Source organism: Panthera pardus, unplaced genomic scaffold (assembly GCF_024362965.1).
Source record: "Panthera pardus isolate Hobbes unplaced genomic scaffold, ASM2436296v1 HiC_scaffold_4, whole genome shotgun sequence".
NCBI classification, from domain to species: Eukaryota; Metazoa; Chordata; class Mammalia; order Carnivora; family Felidae; genus Panthera; species Panthera pardus.
The window spans coordinates 18,427,545-18,444,952 of record NW_026526969.1 but is presented as its reverse complement, the minus strand read 5'-3'; the positions used below and the strand labels follow the sequence as shown (position 1 = coordinate 18,444,952).

Sequence of the window (17,408 nt, the reverse complement as noted above, 5' to 3'; positions counted from 1 at the left end):
TGGTGCCCCAGCACAACAGCACTGCCGGGTGGCCTGTCACCCCAAGGACTATCCCCACTCACAGCCACAGTCTGTGCAGCTTTTATTTCAATCAAGAAGTAATCAAATCTATATACAGTCTAAAAACAGTAGAAAAGGTGAGTAAAAAGGCCCACAGTCCATCTGGGGCAGGGATGGAGGGTGGGCCGGGCGAGCATCGTACCTGGCACCCAGCGGGAGGGGCTGGGCACTGTCTTGGCGGCGACGATCACAGGACCAAGCAGAGGGAGGCTCGCCGGGCACAGGGTGGGGAGGGCACTGCCTGGCCAGGTGAACCTGTCGGTCTGTCCCCGCAGGGCAGGCAGTGAGCGCCCCTTGAGACCCCTCATGTGGCCAGCCCGGTTGGGACAGGCCTAGGGAGGTCCCAGAGGAAGCCAAGACTGGTCTGGATTCTGTTAGCAAGTCCAAACCTGCAGAGGAAGGGCTCTGTTTCAGCTGCCCCTCCGGCCACGCCGCCCCAACACCACCTGCCATCCACACCTGCCCTCCGGTGCCACCGACCCAAGGCTTCTAGCTCCTCGCCCCCCGCCCCCTGCTCCACACACGCAGCCCCTTTGGAAGGCCTGAGCCGAGGCACTGACCTTCACAGTGCTGTCCACAGCTCCCGAGAAGAGCCGGCCCCGGGACACGGCCAGTGCGGTCACACTGCCCTGGTGACGCAGCAGGGTCTGCGTGCAGATCATGTTGTCCATGCTCCAGACCTGGGGGCACACGGGACATGAGGGCCTGCCCACCTGGGCCCAACCGCCCACCGTGAACCTCCCACCATCACTAGGTCCGCACGCACCCTGAGAGACCGGTCATAGGACGCGCTGAAGACTTTGGTCTGGTCTGGCGTTGAGATGACCGCCAGGGCATACACAGTGCCAACGTGGCCTGTCAGGGTCCGCACCTGCTCCTTGGACTCAATGTCCCACACCTGAAGGAATGGCCCAGGCAGGTCAGAGCCACGGGCTCCGGAGAGGACAGCGCCCCGGAAGCAGGCCCTGCCCCTAGGTGCCCGCCTTACGTGGATGAGGTTCTCGTAGGTGCCACAGACAATGTGGTGATTCGTCACAGCGATAGAGTAGACGCTGCCGCCAGATGTCTGCAGGACGTGGATGCAGTCGAGGGTCCGGATGTCCCAGATCTACGGACAAGCTCGAGCCCGTCGGTCCCAGGCCCGGCACCTTCCCCTCAGGGCCTCTGGACGCTAAGCAGCCCGCTCGTCACCCAGGATGTGTGTGAGGGTCTCCCCAACCCGGCGGCATGGGGGCAGGGCAGACGGAGCCCCCGGGGCTGGCCTGGGCAGTGCCGGCCCGGGGGTCTAGCCTAGTGAGGGGTCTTCCCACGCGAAGCGCGTGCGGACGCACCTTGATTGTCTGGTAGGAGCCGCTGTACAGGTAGCTCTGGGCAGCCACCAGCGCCCGCACCCAGTGGTTGAGGCCCGTGAGCTCCTTTTTCAGCTTCAGTTCAGTGCCCACGATATCCCAGACCTGTGGGGACGGCCACGGATGCAGGCTGGGGCGCGGGGGTCCGGTAGCCCGCCGCCCCACATGTGCACACGCGAGGCCAGCCTGACCTTGATGGCCTTCAGGGAGCCGCTGAAGAGCATGTTGTGTGAGGAGACCAGCGTGCACACGGGGTTGTCGTGGGCCCGGATCGTGTTCACCTTCTGCAGGTTCTGGATGTCCCACACCTGGCGGGAAGGACGACAGGAAGCCTCGGGTCGTGGTGGCGCGGCGGGCCTGGGGCCCCCGGAAGCCGGTGCGGCCCAGGCCCCTCCCACCCACCTGCCGCGGCCCCACTCACGATGATGGTGCAGTCCGCTGAGCCGCTGTAGAGCTTGCACCTGGGGGAGCGGAGCCAAGGGGTCAGGGCAGGAGAAGCCACCGTCCTCGCTGGTGTGGCCTCGCCAGGCCAAGGGAGCACCAGCCACCGGGAAGCCACCAGGAACCGGCAGCTCGGCCGGGTTCCTCCTGCTGCCCCGAGCCCTCCGTCTTCCTGTTCCGGCGAGGGAACCTTGGGGGTAGAAGCCTGACCCCGCCGCCCGCCTGGCAAGCGTCCGACAGCAAGCTGTGAGGTAACTACCCCTGTTAGTGCTGCCGACGGCCAAGCTGCTGCTTTCCGGGAACGCACGTCTCTCCCTCTCCTGCCCACAACATGAAGTCCCATGACACGAGACAGGAGAGAAGGTCGAGAGGGGCTACCCTTCTCGGGCGAGGGGGGAGATGGGCAGGCTACTCTGTGGTCCTGTCCCCAAGCTGTGCCTGAGACTCTGGCTACAGGCCAGCCGAGCGACGGCTGAGTTCCTACCTCCCCGAGGCGCCCCAGCTCCGGGGCCACACACTGTGAACGTGGGGGCCTGCGTGCCACCACTCAGCCATCCAGCCCTGCTCAAGGATGAGGGTGCCCCGCAGGAGAGGTAGACACAGCCAGCTGAGGACACATGTGGCCCGTGGGGGGAGCAGGGCGTCTCCCGTCCCCGGCTCCACGTGGGTACCATGCATGCCCGCACTCACCCCTGGATACAGAGCGCCAGCACAATGCCATCGTGGCCTTCTAGCGTCTTCTGGCACTTGTAGGTGGTACACGTATCCCACACCTGCAGAGGCCACGGTCAGGCTGGGTCCCAGGAGGGTCAGCCCAACGCCAGGGGGCAGCATGGTGGGAATGTGGAGGGAAGGTGGGCGCAGGCAGGCCAGAGCTGGCATAGCTTGGCAGGCAGTGCCCATTGCCCCCCCCGCCCCCTGCCGCCACCAGGCTGTAGACCACCTCCCTGGGCAAGACCCCACTCACCTTGATGGTCTTGTCAGAGGAGCCACTGAAGAGCAGGTCCCCCATGGAGTAGACACACAGACACCAGACGGGGCCCTGGTGGCCCACAAAGGTTCCTTTGCACTTGAAGATCTGTTGTGGGTCATAGGCTGCGGAGACGGGAGGAGCTGGTGAGGGCCCGGGGGTGCCCAGGGGCAGCAGAGGGGGCAGCGGCAGGCCCGTACTCACATCCGAGGATGCCCGTGTTCAGCCGCGCGTTGATGTGGGACAGCTCATCCTGCCAAGACCAAGAATAGAGGGCATGCTGGCTGTGGGTCCGCGGTCCCCCTGCCCCCACGCGGCAGCAGCCGCCTCCCCCAGCACAGACACTGAACCCTGACAGCGGGGTGGCGGGGAGGGGGGCAAGCCTCCTGTTGGCGCCTAGGCCGAGGGCCGGTCCTGCGTCCCCACCCCACCACCCCCCCACCTCGCACGTGGCCCCCTCCCGCTCACGTTCAACATGGACGCATCCCTCCGGAACTCCATGAGGTCCTCGCTGAGCTTGCTCTGGTTTTCGTCCAGGACGTCTGAGTGGCAAGGAAGAGGGTGTCAGGGACCGGTAGGAGAGGCCACACCCCTGCCTTCTGGGCCGCGCCCTCACCGAACTTGAGCTCCAGGCTCTTCTCCAGCTGGTCAATCTTCTCCGAGAGCTTGCCCAGCATGGAGCGCAGGAAGGCGATCTCCTGGTCCTTCTGGGCCAGCGCCACATGCATCTCGTGGAAGCGGTCGTCCGTCTGCTGCAGGAACTCCTTCAGGCCCTCGAAGCGGCAGGTCTCCAGGTGTGTCTCATACGTGTCCTGGTTCCCGATGAATGTGCACCTGGAGACACAGGATGGCTGCCCTGCCCACCTGCCTGCCCAGTGAAGCACTGCCCCTGCCCGCCCCCCCCCACCCCTCCCCACACCTCCCACCTGCTGCCCACCCGTCCATCCTGCTCCCACTCAGCACCCATCAGGCCACTTTGGGAGGAAATCTAGTCCTTCTGCTCCCAAAGCTCCTTAAGGGCTCTTCCGCACCCTTCGACAGCCTCCCGGCTCCTGCCTCTTCCCCCCTCCCACCGCCCCCTGCTCTCTACCCCACTCATGATGGTCCAGCCGCCCGAAGCCCTCATGCTAGTCTGTGGCTCACACCCACACATGCATCAGTTCTCAGGGAACCCCCCTTCCCTGACCTCCCAGCTCGCCGACCACTCCGACCCCTCTGCGTTCCTGTGGGGCTCAGGCCTCTCCTTCACGGCACCTGTACCTCAGTTTGTAATTACATAGCCGACGGTGAGGCTCCCGCTAAGGTCCGTCTCCCCAGGACCCTGGCTGTCTCCCCAGCGCCCAGCACACAAGCAGATCTCAACAAGGGTTCGCTGAAGGAGGGACTGTGAATGCCAGCCCGGAGGCCCCGCCGCCCCCGCCCTGCCCGCCCACTGGCCGGGGGCAGCCCACATGCCCACCCCCGCCCACTCACCCGTACTTGGAGTGGGGACACTTGATGTGCTCACACTCCTTGAGGTGGGCCTCCAGGTTCATCTTGAGGAGGGGCGGGCAGCTGGGGTTGTTGGGGCACCGCACAGGCCTGTAGTCACAGCTGCCCTCGTGGTCCCTTTGGGAGGCAGGCGTCAGTCCCCAGAGGCACCGGCTCTCAGCACCCCTGGGAGGGGTGGGGGGCGGGGGCCGAGGACAGCACTTACTTCCGAGCGCTGAGCTTGATGGTGAAGGGGCACCCTCGGGGATCCACCTCAAAGACGGCAGGCTTCCCGGCCCCCGCTGCCCGGCAGCCGTGCCTGCAGTGGATGAACAGCTCCCCGATCTGCTCGGCCACCGCGATGTTGTTCACCACCACCGTCAGCTTGGCGTGGTCCACGGGGCACTTCTCTGGAGGGGAGGGCGTGCTGACCTCACCGTCCACCTGGCTGTCCCTGCCCCGGCAGCTCTGCTCTGAGTGCTGCGACCAGGCTGCGCTGGGGGCGGGCTGTTCCCTGGTAAGTCCCAGTGTGGCAGGCCCGGAACGGGCTCCTCAGGCTGGCCGCACCGAGCCTCTGTCTGGGCCCTGATGCACCCATCTACCTGTCCCACTGCCATGCCCGAATCTGGATGGGGGCACAGCTGGGCCACCAAGGGTGACCACTGGGTGAGCAGGAGGGACCAGAGGCCTCTGAGCTGACTCAGGAGTCTGGGAACAGGGCAGAGGGACCTGGGGCAGAGCCTGGAGACGAACTAGCCCCGGGCCCAGGTGCCCAGGCCTGAGAGGGTGAGGCGGGGGGCCCTGATGGCCAAGGCACTCTTGCTGGAAACAGCTGGTGCTGAGGCCAGGAGGCCCGAGATGTGGGTCTCACCGCTTCGCCCATCAAGGTCCGGAGCCCGGCCTGAGCACCCCGTGGCAGAGGCGCTGGGGGCAGGGCGAGGGAGAAGCCACCATGTGCCGAGGGCATGATCAGTGCTGGGCCTGGGCTGGGACCTCTCCGGAGGGACCCTTCCCAAGCGGGGTAATGAGGTCAGCTGGACCTGGGTCTGGGGAGGGGGGGCCCTACCTGACTTCAAGGCGCATCTTCGGCAGAAAGTGTGCTGTGGAGACAACGGGTGGGCTTGGGGCATGGACACAGAGTCGCCCCCACCCCGTGCCCACCGAAGAGGGCAGCCCCGGGGCGGCCACGCCGGGCCCCGTGGTGGCGCACGTGTCAGGAAGGGAGGGGTGGCCTCACCCCGCACGTAGTGATCACGGGGTCCTTGAACACGCTGCAGCACAGCTGGCAGCACAGCTTCACCGACGGCTGCTCAGCAAACACCAGGGGCTCCTAGAACCGGGCAGGGCAGGGTGAGGGGGGGCCGCCGGGGCGCAGACGGCGGTGGGGGGCGGGGGCGGGTAGCGGCCGAGAAGGGCCTGCCGCGGAGGCCCGGGGCCGGGCCTGAGCGTGAGGGGACCGAAGCAGGGAGGACCCCTCCAGCCGCGCCCTTGGCCGTGCGCACCTGCTTCTCTAGCGGTGATGGAGACTCGAAGACCCCACTCGGGCGCCGCCCTCACTTCCCAAAGCTGGACCCCGGGCAGCCCACGGGAAAAGGTGCCCGGGGAGTGGGGGGGGGGGGGGGGCGCGTAGGCCAGACCTTCCGCCCCTCGAGGGGCCGCCTGCTGGGCGGACACACCTACCGGCTCCTCCTCCTCCTCGGGCAGCGAGAACGTGGAGCGCAGGGACATGCTGGACTCCGAGTGCAGGGAGCGGACGGAGATGGCCGAGTCGGAGCGGCGTGGGGTGCTGATGGGGGGCTGCGGCGCACAGGGACAGGCGGGCCCGTCAGCCGGTGGGGAGGCCGGGGCCCCCTCAGCCCGCAGAGCCGCCGCCTGTGCCCAGGGAGCCGATGGGGCGCCCGGGCCCCCCGCCGGCCCAGCGGTCCCGGCCCTGTGGCTGGGCCACCCGCTCCCGTCTGCCAGCTTTCTTTGTGTAAATGGAGACGCTTCCTGCTATTCAATTCCAGAAGGACACGCTCGCCTGGCCTGCTTCCTGCTTCCCGTGAGGGAATGCGGGCTGCACACAGGGCACCTCCATCAGCCAGTCCCGGGCCGGCCTCCACGCCCGGACTGCCAGAGGAAGGGAAGGCCGGCAGAGGCTGGGGGCTCCACATCCCCTTGGGTTTGGCTGCCCGTCTGGCTTCCCTGGCTGGGGACACGGGGCCGGGCCACTGAGGCTCCCAGGGAAGGCAGGGACCTCCCCACTGAACCCTGGCCAGGATCCTCAGAGGGAGGAAGAGCCATGGGTGCCTGCCTCTGCCTGAGTCACGGAAGATGGGGATCTGGGGGAGCCCGGGTGGGGAAACCGTCCCCTCACCCCCCGCCTTGGCCTAGAAACCCCCAGCAAAGATCCTGTAAGAGCCACTGCTCCCCACCCAGCCCACGGGCTTCCTCCTGGTCCCGGCCACTCTGGGGAAAATCCCCTCCCGGGCAGCCATGGGTGAGTCAGAGGTCATGGAGGCCGAGGCAGGCGGAGCCAGGGAGTGGGGTGCAAGGTGCCTGCTTTGTGCTTAGAGAAGGCCTAGTGTAGCGCCTGGCACACAGCGCATTCAAGTAATTAAAAAAACACTGTTTCCCTCAGTATTAAATAGGAAACGAAGGCCTAGCAGCCCGGCATGAGAAGACTCGGGTCCTGGGGGCTGGGAGGACAGGAGAACCAGCTGGAGTCCGTGGGGCCACCACACTGGCGAGAATCCCGAGAATCCACGAGGGGAAGCAGAAAGCGAGGCTCTGCAGAGGTGAGCGGCAGGAGGGCCCGAGCCACCCCCTCGGCCAGGGCAGCTCCTTGCTTCTGACAGGCCCAGAGCCCAGCGACACGGTCCGGTGGCCAGGCAGGCAGGGGACAGCCGCTGTGACCCTGGCCACACAGCCTGGGTGGGCACTGGCAGCCAGCCTCGACTCCACCCCAGCCCCTTCCTCACTCCGCAGAGCCAGCGGCAGGAGGTCCTCTGGCTCTCCCTGTCAGCACAGCCCTCGCAGGCCCGTTATTATCCCCCGGCTCCGGCCGCCCTGCTTCCAGCCACCTGCTCAGGGGTCCCGCCTCCACCCACCAGCCCACCCTCCAATCCTCTACTCAACAGCAGACAACTTTAAAAGCGGAAATGTGATCCGTTACCCACACGCCTGAACCTTCTGTGGCTCCCATGGCCTTCAAGACGGAGCTGAGTGCGCTTCGCCCCAGCTCACAGGCTCTGCACCCTCAGGCCCCACGGCTCCTTCCTCCTCCACAAAGTCCTGCCACGGGCGCTTAGGCCTCACGACGTCGACATACCGGCCCTCTGTCTCACCAACCCACCGTAGCCCGCAGACCGGAGCCCAGGGCGTGCCTCGGGGTGGAGCCTCCCCTTCAGCTACCCCTGGGACCTGGCCCTGGGGAAGGACGGCATGGCCGGAGGCCATGGGGAGAGAAGGGGCCATGGCACAGACCTACCATGCTATCCTCCTCGTCCCGCGGCGAGTAGGCGAGGGTGCTAGAAGAAGACGGTGTCCTGCGGTGCTGTTTGTACGTGCTGGTCCCATCGGCTGCCGAGAAGAGAGGGCGGGGTTGCCACGAGCGTGATCTGCAGGGGCACGGCTGGCCCCCCGTGGCGGGAAGTGGGCTCCCTGGAGGGACGGGCCCGGTGGGGACAGGGGCTGGGCCGGACAGGGGGCTAATCCCCTCTGGGAAGTCTCCTTGCCCCCCACCCTCTCCCAAGTCCTCCTTCTTGATCTGAGGGCCACTTGGCTGGGGCTGGGCTCGTGGGCAGCTGGGAGCCACCCAGCTGCATCCTCAGCCCCCTCCAGGGCCGGGCAGGTGGGGAGGGAGGGCACAGCCTGGGGCCAGCCCGGCTCAGGTGGTCTCCAGGGCCTGTCCTCTGTGCCTGGAGCTCCGGAGCCCCCGACAGTCACAGTCACACTCCCAAGGCAGGCTGAGGGTGGGGTGGAGGGATCATCTCTCTGACTCTGCAAGGTGCCAGCGGTCTGACCCTGGGGCTGCCCTGTGCCCAGCTGAGGCAAGAGCCCAACATCTGAGTGATTAATCTGGAGGGTGCCTGGCACGAGGTGGGATGTCATCTTGCTTGGCCCTCAAGGTAACCCTACCAGTGGGCGGGTCCTCTGATGTCCTCAGTGCCCAGAGGAGGAGACAGGGACAGAGGCCTGAGGCCCCCGGGCCGGTGTGTGGTGGGGACTGACAGGCAGCCCGCTGTTTGGGTCTGCTTGTCTCCCAGCTGTTCCCCTGGCCAGAACCTGGAACCACCCTCGGGCCTTCTCAGCCCACTCCAGGGAAGGCGTTGGTCAGGAGTCCACGGGGAAGCCAGAAGCCCTGGAGTGGCCCCACCGGCCTCAGGCCCACCCAGACCCAGACATCACAACCAGCCCCAAAGGCATGGATTCATGAGTCGGGCTTTAAGCAGCTCCCCTGTCACTGGGCCTCAGTTTCCCCATCTGTGAGAGGGGCCGGGTGAGGTGACTGTTCATACCCAGTCCTGACCCATCCCTGCCACCGATGGGGTTGCTGGGTAGGGCGAGAGGGAGACAGACTCCCATCACTGTCTGATCCAGGAGCACGGGACTACCGTGACGGGGGCCCCTGCAGCTTCTAAGAGTAAATGAGGCGTTGAGGAACAGTGACCTGGGTGCTTGTATTAGGGGAGACGTTTATTTATTTTCAGGACGGAACATCTAAGAAGGAAAAGGGGCACTTTTGGAGCATCTGATTGAGCCACCCTGGGGCAGAGGGGCCAGTGTGAGCACGTGCGCACAGTGGTCCTGTGGCCTCACGGCTGAGTGCGTCGAGAGGGAACCCCGGAAAAGCAATTAAAAATCGGCTTCACCTACGAGGAGCAGAGTACCAAAAAGGCCAAAGAACAAAGTCCATCCCTGAACCCCCAGCCCTGACAAGAGAGGCAACACACCCTCACGACTCAGGGAAGGAGGTAGTGCCCGGGCTGTAGGCCCCTCACAACCTCCTCGAACACACGGCCCCGGGGTTGGAACCGGTCTGGAGAAAGGACACCGCGAGCACTTCTTACCACCTACACGTGTCCAGCGTGGCCCCCAGTCCCGACCTCCCGGAGGCTGCTAGGAGCCCAGGGCGGGGATGAACCAGAGGACACTAGGACGAGGGACAGGGAAGGTGGGGCCGCCCTCCCCAGAGGTAACGGGTGAGGCCCCGGGACGGAGGTGTTGGGATGCCCAGGGTTGGGGGGGGGCGGGGAGGAGAAGGATGCGGCAGCAGGGGCGGGGGGCGGCAGGCAGCCTAGGGCCGACACCGATGCCCCCTCCTGCCCCACCAGGACGTGCCCGCAGACCCCAGTGGGAGTAAGGGACGCCCAGATTCTGCCCAACCCGCCCTGGCCTGGGCTCACAGGCTGGCTCACCTTTTGTGATGGTGGTGACAGCCGAAAAGGCAGGCCCGAAGGTCGTTTCCATTCTGGTCTGGACAGAGAACAGATGAGACTTGGCATCGACCCCCAGCGAGGATGTGTACACACACGTGGACGGGCACCGACGCGCTTTCATAGCACCATGGTCACGTGCACGCGTGAGCTCACGCGGACACACGCGGCACAGGCCCTCCACGTAGGGAGGGGACTGCTCTGGAGGCTCTGCGGGGACCCCGGCACACGAGGTGAGCATGAGGGGGAGACCCTTCCCCGTGAGGTTCCCGCTTACCCCGGCGGTGACGTCGGCAGTGGGAAGGTTGGCGGGCCCCCCGGAGAAGCGGTTGTAGCGGGCGCTCTTGCCCGAGCTCATGCTCTAGAGAGGCATCTAGGGTCCACGGGCAGCGTCTCCTGAGGGGGGAGCACAACGGTGGTGGGGACGGTGGCCCGGACTCGTCAGATTGGCCGGCGCTGACCCATGCGGCCAGGCCTGCTCTGGCTGGTCCGCTCCAGGAACACTTTGGCCTCTCCACCACCAGTGCCAACAAGGGCGGGTCCATGCGGGCAAAGTCTCTTTCCCTCCTCCCATCCCAGGTGTGCACAGGCCCAAGGAAGGGAGGAGGCCCTGGGGGCAGGCAGGCAGCTGGCACTCAGCTTTACCTTCCTTCAAGGCTCAGGCTTTTGGAAACGCCACCAGCTCCGCCCCAGAGGCGGAAGCCCCCACTGTGCTCTGCCCGAACCTCTGGGTCTGAGGGCAAGTGTCCCTGAAGCCAAGACTGGGCTGTGGTGTGGCACCTGGGGCGGGATCAAGCCGTGTGCCTGCTTCCTACCAGGTAGGACAGTCCCGGTCCTCAGGATGGAAGGACGCTGGCCACACCCCAGACGACCTGTCGGTGATGTACCTGGGGCCCAGCCCCTCAGAGCCTCATCACGCAGATAAAGCCCCTTTGGGGCAGGGGGAGGAGATGAGAGTCCTGATCCCAGACCTTGTGCAGGTCCAACTGTCTACTCAGGACTCACAGGCTGAGGTGGTGGGGAGAAGGCACAGTGGGTATCATCCTGGGCCTGCAAGAATTACTCCCCCCACCCCACTCCACCCAAGACGAGGAGCCTGGCCATTAGAGAGGAAAGGGGACCAGCCTGCAGCCCCGATCGTGGATAGCCTGGGGAAGCCACCCCACTGCCAGGGCGACGCCCACCTTCCCCGGGGCCCTCCTGGGGTCAGCGTCCACGGCAGGGTCCCTATCTCCCGCCCGGAGTCAACTGTAGCCGCGAGGCCCCAGCTTTAGGCCAGGCTCCCCGCGAGGAGGAGCACACGTGAGCTCTCTCCCCAGGAGACCCCTGGGAGGCCACAGCGCGGGCTCATCACCTGCTGCTAGACCGGGCCAGCAGAACGAGTGTCGGGAACTCCCAGGGAGGCCGGCATGTCCCGCTCCCGTGGGGCGCAAGGGCACATGCAGGCTGGGGCCCACCCTGCGCTGTGAAGGCCCCCCACAACTGAGGGGGCTCCGGGTGGAGGGGCTGCTGAGCCATCTGGCCGTGTCTGCCTCACACACGCCACAGCCACTCGGTGGTCCTCCAACCCAACCTAGGGGTCTACGGGGAGGGGCTGGCTCCCGAGCCGCGTGTTCCCATGCTGCGCTGCTGAGCTGTCACAGCTCCCCCATCTTCTCTCCCACCTGCCCCTTTGAATACCACCTGCAATGCCACCGCCCCCCCGCCCCCAGTCTTCTAGACTCGGGCCTCGGTGCGGTGGCTGTCAGTCCCCACACTTGGCCCTGCCACAAGGCACTGCCACCGATGCTCTCAGCGCCCTGGGGGTCCAGGTAGACCAGGGGATGGGGGGACCCCAAGATGTTGGCCAAAGCCTCCCCCTCCTGCCCATCACTCCCCCTGCTGTGACTCAAGAGACTTGGCTGTTAAGTCCCAGACCAGGCTCTCCGGTGGCTTGTCCTCATGGGGGAGAGGCAGGGACTCCCGAGAGTGGGCAGTACCAGGCCCTTGGTGGAGGTGTGGCTGTAGTGGGTCCAGAAGCCCCACCTCCAGTGCCGCTGCTGGTCTCCACGCTAAGCAGGAAATCCTGGGGCCACCCTGCTTGCAGCAAGGACACCCCGGCTGGGGTGACGTAGGAGCTCCAGGACTCACCTTTTGGGAAACCCAAGGTCGGCTCCCGCCTGGGCACCACGGGGCGTGCCAGGAGGAGGCTGGGGGTGGGTCACGGGGAGGCAGCCGGCCCACACTGACCTGGATTTTACAATTCATCTGCTCCCTCTGCCGCAAGCTCCCGAGGCCCAGCAGCCAGCGGCTGGCTCCAGCGAGCGGCTCCCGTGGTCCAGGCAGCCGGGACCCCAGCAGGGACTCCCCCCAGGACGGCGGCCAGCACGCCAGCCCCCGTGGGGCCTGTGTGCCTGCTGCTCAGTCTGAGGGAGCAGGCGTCTGGCTCTCCCTCACTCTGAAGTGAAGTAAACAGAAAGGCACGCAGGGCAACATGCAAATCGGCTGGAAAGTCCCCTGACAGCCAATAGCGGCCAGGCCGGCAGACACACAACCCGGGGGCGGGGGGTGGGGGGGGGTGGGGGGGGGGATGTACAGACTGGCCAGAGAGCAGAGTGGAGCCAGGGAAGGAGGGAAGTAACTGCTTCCCCATTTACATGGTTTGGCCTGCACTCCCAGCCAGGGACCCGAGGCGGGGGGAGGGGGGGGGGGTTGCTGGGCTGCAGCCACCGCCTCCCCCAGCTGTGCACCCCCAGATCACAACGATCAGACCCTACCCTAACTAAGCATCCTGGAATTGAGCAAGATGCCCTGAGCCTTCAGCCCCGCTCCCCCAGGGGCTGCATTTTGCAATAAGTCTTCGCCGGTGTCTCCCAGCTCTGTGGGCCCAAACCCCAGAAACAACAGCACAGCTGCGTACGCCCCCCACCCCGCTGGGCCCAGCTGTCCGGGGGGGGGGGGGGTATGCCCCCGCCCCCCAGGGGTAGGCCTCCTCACCACCCCGCACCAGGCCTATATGCAGGCCGACAGGGAGTTGTCAGCTCGACAATTGGACACTCCCATACTGGGAAAAGCTATGGACTGAGCCTGCCAGGCACAGCTCCCCTTCCCTCCCCAGCCGAGTCCCCCCACCCTGCCTGCTCCAGGTGCCTCCGCAGAGCCCAGGCGAGGGACACAAGGACCGTATCTCTTAAAGAGAAAAAACCGCACACAGGTCCTGCTGGAGATGGGGCTTCAGGTGAGGCTGGTGGGAGAGTGGTACCCAAGGTGCCCGGGGTCAGTGCAAAACCAGCTCCCCTGCTTGAGCCTAGGGTCAAGGCCCAGGGATCTCTGTCCACCCAAGTCCATGTCCAAAGGGCCCCTGGGGCACACTCCTTGCCCGACAAGGGAACGAATATCCACCTATAATGCCCCAGCCCCTCTTCAGGAAAGCCCCCCACCAGCCCCATTCTCTGGGCAGCCTACACCAGAGAGCAGGCCAGCTCCCTTGGGAACCCCTCCCCACCCCACCCCCTGGAGGGAGGCCAATGGGGTCTGCTAGGCCCTCACCCTTGGGAATGTGGGACAAAGATCCCCCACTGTGGTCCCTGTGGCTGGCAGCCAGCAGAGTGGGTAGTGTAGGCTGTAAATGCTGGAGTGGGACGGGAGGGGGGGGGGGGGACGACAGTGGGATGGCCAGAAGCAGGTCCTTCGAGGAGTGGGGGTGGTGGGGTCCCCTCAGCAGCATGTGCTGAGCCAGCAATGGGGGTAGGCTGGCCCTGGAAGCACCATCAGGCCCACATTTAGTGGTGACTGCCCCAGGGTGAGCATGGGTGGCCAGGACACCTCAGCCCTGCCTGGCACAGAGCTGTGGGTGGCCACCAGACTGCAGCCAGAGCTCCAGATGCAGCCCCTGGTATCACTCATGGACCACCCAGCCCCTGGGTCAGCCCCCACTGGCCCCCTGGCCCAAGCCCACGCAGGACTGCCAAATCCTATGGAAACAGGCTGGGTTGCCATAGCAAAGCCATATACACCTCTCCCAGCAGTTCCCTGATGTCCCCTTAGCACGTCTTTTCCATCCCAGATAGGCAGGGTGTGACGTCAGGGTTCCCCCTAAGCACCTCAGCAGGCCCAGGTTTGAGGCCTGCCCGGCCTCCCTTCCCTCCGAGCACCCAGCCCTGGACTCTGCCCTCACCTTCCATCCTTCCCTCTGTGCCCACAGTTCCTAAAGGGTGGCCTCAAGGTTGCCAGACTGGACACCCGTTGTGGCCTCCTCTCCCCAAGGCTGTGTCCTCGCACTCCCCACCCAGCCTCTCCAGCACCCATGGGTCCCTCTGCTGGAGGGAGGTGTACACCTGACACAGCCTGGGGGGCTCCTAGAGAGCTTCCCAGAGGAAGGGGCTGCCCAGATCCAGAGCAGGGAGAGAGTATTCTGGAAAAAGGTGGTGTTTGGCCTCCTCTCTGAGCACCTAGCCGTAGGGGCCACTTTTACCTGCCCACACCCTTCCTCCAACTCCGCGTCTGGGCCAACCCAGGCTGCAGAGGCACAAGGGGGAAGCAAGTCCCAGGCTGTCTTAAATCAGTGAGTCTAAGGTCAGCCGGCTGGCTTAGTTGAAAGGGCGCGCGACTCTTGATCTTGTGGTCGAGAGTTCGAGCCCCACGTAGGGTGGAGAGATTACTTAAATAAATCAAACTTAAGAAAAAAAAAATCAGTGAGTCTAAACTTGTGGAGACAGGTCCTGGGCCTCTGCCCAAGAGCCCAGGGACACCTCGGGCCCGGGCTACACCTCCAGGCCGCCCTGGCTGTTTCCGCCTCCCTGACTTCCTCTTTCTTGGTTCCCTACAGAAGCTTGGGGAGTGTGCACAAAGTCCCAGCCGGGAGCCCGGCCTGGACATGCAGACATGCACCAGCCCGCTCCACTGTCCATTCCATGCCCTTTCAGCCCAGGCTGTGGTACTACAGTCTTTCTGGCACATTCCTTCGGTCCCGGTTTCCGTGAGGCTGCTCCTTCCCCGGGGGATAGCCGAGTACCAGGTCTCCATGTGACCTCAGCACTGGACTCCAGGACCGCTTTCTCCCTCCTCTGCCCCACCTGACCCCATGTCCCCCCAAGGAGCAACCGAATTTCTTCTGTGGAAGGGCCAGCACACCGGGGACGCCCTGGGGCATCTACTGAAAGCTGAGGGGTTCGGGCCCCTCTACGAGGGTACCTCCTGCATAAGCCAGCCAGATGGCCTGGTAAAGTCCTAGGAGCCGACCCAACAGCAAGGCCAGGCCAATGGGGACCCAAGTTCGGAGCAAGTTATGTCCTGCTGACCCCTCCCAAGGCTGGGCATATGCTGGCACACTTCACTTATGTGCTTATACTGACCCCTCCAAGTGTTCCTTATGGACAGCACGACGGTCAGGCCACAAATGCTGGACTCAGACCTGGGTTCAAATCCCACCTCTGCCACGTAACAGCTGCGTGACTTTGGGCAAGCTGCTTGCCCTCCAGGGCCTCAGATTTCTCACTCGTTAAACAGAGTGGATGTACTCCCATCTGAAAGGAGCTGCGAGAGGCGGGGCAACAGTGAGGGCTCCACCGACAGCAGCCCCTCTTCAAGAGTTAAGAGTAGAGGCCGGGAGGCCACCCCAGGACTTAGAGCCCACAAGGGGTCACGCCGCGGCCAATCAAAGCCCTGTTGTGCCAGCAAACCGAGGAGCCCATGGTGCACCAAAGCCAGCCACACACCAAGCCGTGCCGAGGAGCACCACACCGCAGAGCCCAGGCCGCCTGGAGCCATCCAAACAGGTCAGGCCCTTCAACCACATCTCTCCCATTTCCCAAACTCCTATTTTGCAGCTGGCCAGCCGGCCAAGGTTCGCACCCACTGCATGCCAGTCCCTGTGAGGGTGAGAGGGCACGTGGTGACGGCTGAATGTGAGTCTGACCTTGAGAAGCTAGGGGGCCTGGTAGGAGAGGTAGACAGAGGCTCGGGAATATTAGTAAGCCCCATTCGAGCTGCCAAAGACCCTTTTCTGTGGATTCCTGTCCCAGCAAAGTCAGTACCTCAGACTGTGATCTTTCCCATTCATCTCCAGAAATGTTGTGTGTGACACACAGCCACAGTGGGGGTTGCTCCACAGGGACCCCTCAGGAGGGAAGACATCCCCTCCTTCCCAGCTGGTTACCTCCCTCAGCCAGGTTGCCAGGATCCCTGCTTCCCCTGAGAGGGAGCTTCTGGCTTCCTGGGGCTAGTGCAGCTATAACATGCAGGAACCTTGACACACAGAGACCAGGGATTCCGGAGAAACGTGAATGCCCAGAGCAATGCAAGTAGGGATGTATGACAGAGAGGTAGTGCCTGCCTGCCGCACAGGCTTGCGGGGAAGGGGTGTGGGAAGGGAGAGGCCCAAAGAGAAGGAATGAGGAAGAGGGAGGTCACACGCTTGGCAAAGGCCAAGGGGTGGGCAGCCCTCAGGAGAGGGGGCCTGTGTGTGCACGGGAAGGGGTGTGAGGGATGGGGAGAAGGGTGAACAGTCTGGGCAGCTTGGAGCTCTAGGCAAGGGAGGCAGCAAAGCAGGGTGGAATCCCCAGCCCTACCCTCCACCCCTGTCCTGCCAAAGCAGGGTGGGATCCAGCACAATCGCAGCCTCGGCTCCAGCTGAATGCCCTGGACTTGTTCAAGGCAACGAGGCCGGAACAGCCAGACAGCCTCGTCTCCCACCCCCTCTACACACAACCAGGGGCTCTTTACCGGCCTTGGATCTGATGCTGGCTCTCCTGTGCTCGAATCCTCCAACAGCCTTCCTTGCAAGCACAATACAATCCCTCCACCATGCACTCTGGTGTGGCCCCGTGGACTAGGCCTCTCACCCGTCTGCCAGCACTCACTGGCGCACCAAGCCCTTTCTTGCTCTGGGCCTTTGCACACCTTGCTCCCTCTGCCTGGCATGCTCTTCCAGCAACTTCCCAAGACAAGCTGCTTGCTGTAGGCACCTCCCCCCTCCCCAAGCCACTCGAGAGCGCCCCGTACTCTTTCTCAGCGCCCTGTTTCTCTCATAGCACCTATCACAACTCTTTAGGATTCTGTGTGTACTGTCAATCCCTCCCCGCTCTAGATGGCCGGTTCTCAAGCCGGGGTGTGTGGGGTTGGGGGAGGATTTTGTCCCCCAGGAGACGTTTGGCGGTGTCTGCAGGCATTTTGGGTTGTCAAGACGTGGGGGTGGGAGAGGTTACTGGCATCTAGTGGGTGGGGACCAGGGATGCTACTCAACATCCTACAAAGCACAGCAGAGAAGGATCGGCGAGAAGTGTCAACAGCGGCCGGGCTGAGAAAAGCTGCAGAAGAGCCTACGAGAACTGGGACCCCGGCGGCGCTCAACGAACGCAAGAAAAAGGAATGAATAAAGAAGGGGAGAATGGGGCAATGGGGCAAGCGACGGACAGACGCCGAGACCCCGGCCCGTGTCGGCCCCGCCCCCCCAGGCCCGACGCCTCCGCGGACCCCGAAGCGCCTACCGCGCGGCCCCGAGGCGCGAGCCCCGGGCCGGGCGCGCCGCGCGGACACTCACCCGCCCGCGGCCGCCCGGGAGCGGCAGCGATACCCTCCCGCTTCATCGTGCCCCCGCGGCCGCTGGCCGGGAGACAGACCGGACGCGCGAGCCGGAAGCGCTGAGGCGCTACGCCCGCCGGGACTTGTAGTTCCCCGTCTCTCAATGCCTGGGTCCCCGCCTCACGCGCGGCTCTCCAGAAA

At 64.8% G+C, this 17,408-nt stretch overlaps 1 protein-coding gene and 1 long non-coding RNA gene across 4 annotated transcripts; one reads left to right on the top strand and one right to left on the bottom strand.

Annotated features, from left to right (window-relative positions):
• Nucleotides 1-65: 65 nt before the first annotated feature.
• TRAF7 (TNF receptor associated factor 7) lies at nt 66-17,341 on the bottom strand. Of its 3 annotated transcripts, XM_053894279.1 has the most exons (22): nt 17,227-17,321; nt 11,937-12,144; nt 9,985-10,103; nt 9,690-9,747; nt 7,760-7,851; nt 5,971-6,087; nt 5,528-5,620; nt 5,357-5,390; nt 4,517-4,700; nt 4,294-4,428; nt 3,437-3,654; nt 3,289-3,362; nt 3,025-3,073; nt 2,818-2,945; nt 2,541-2,623; nt 1,831-1,870; nt 1,601-1,717; nt 1,392-1,514; nt 1,049-1,168; nt 827-958; nt 621-740; nt 66-449 (listed from the first exon to the last, which is right to left on the bottom strand). In XM_053894279.1, exons 3-22 carry the CDS (start codon nt 10,063-10,065, stop codon nt 435-437), a joined length of 2,013 nt encoding a protein of 670 aa, XP_053750254.1. In that variant the 5' UTR covers nt 10,066-10,103; nt 11,937-12,144; nt 17,227-17,321; the 3' UTR covers nt 66-434. The 3 variants fall into 3 exon arrangements, with proteins under 3 accessions (XP_053750254.1, XP_053750253.1, XP_053750255.1); XM_053894278.1 differs by lacking the exon at nt 11,937-12,144 and having other exon boundaries at nt 17,227-17,341; XM_053894280.1 differs by lacking the exon at nt 11,937-12,144 and having other exon boundaries at nt 4,300-4,428; nt 17,227-17,338.
• LOC109278152 (uncharacterized) lies at nt 8,097-10,636 on the top strand. The gene is made up of 3 exons (XR_002085511.2): nt 8,097-9,445; nt 9,606-9,940; nt 10,526-10,636. It is a non-coding gene; the product is annotated as an uncharacterized LOC109278152 (long non-coding RNA).
• Nucleotides 17,342-17,408: the final 67 nt, after the last annotated feature.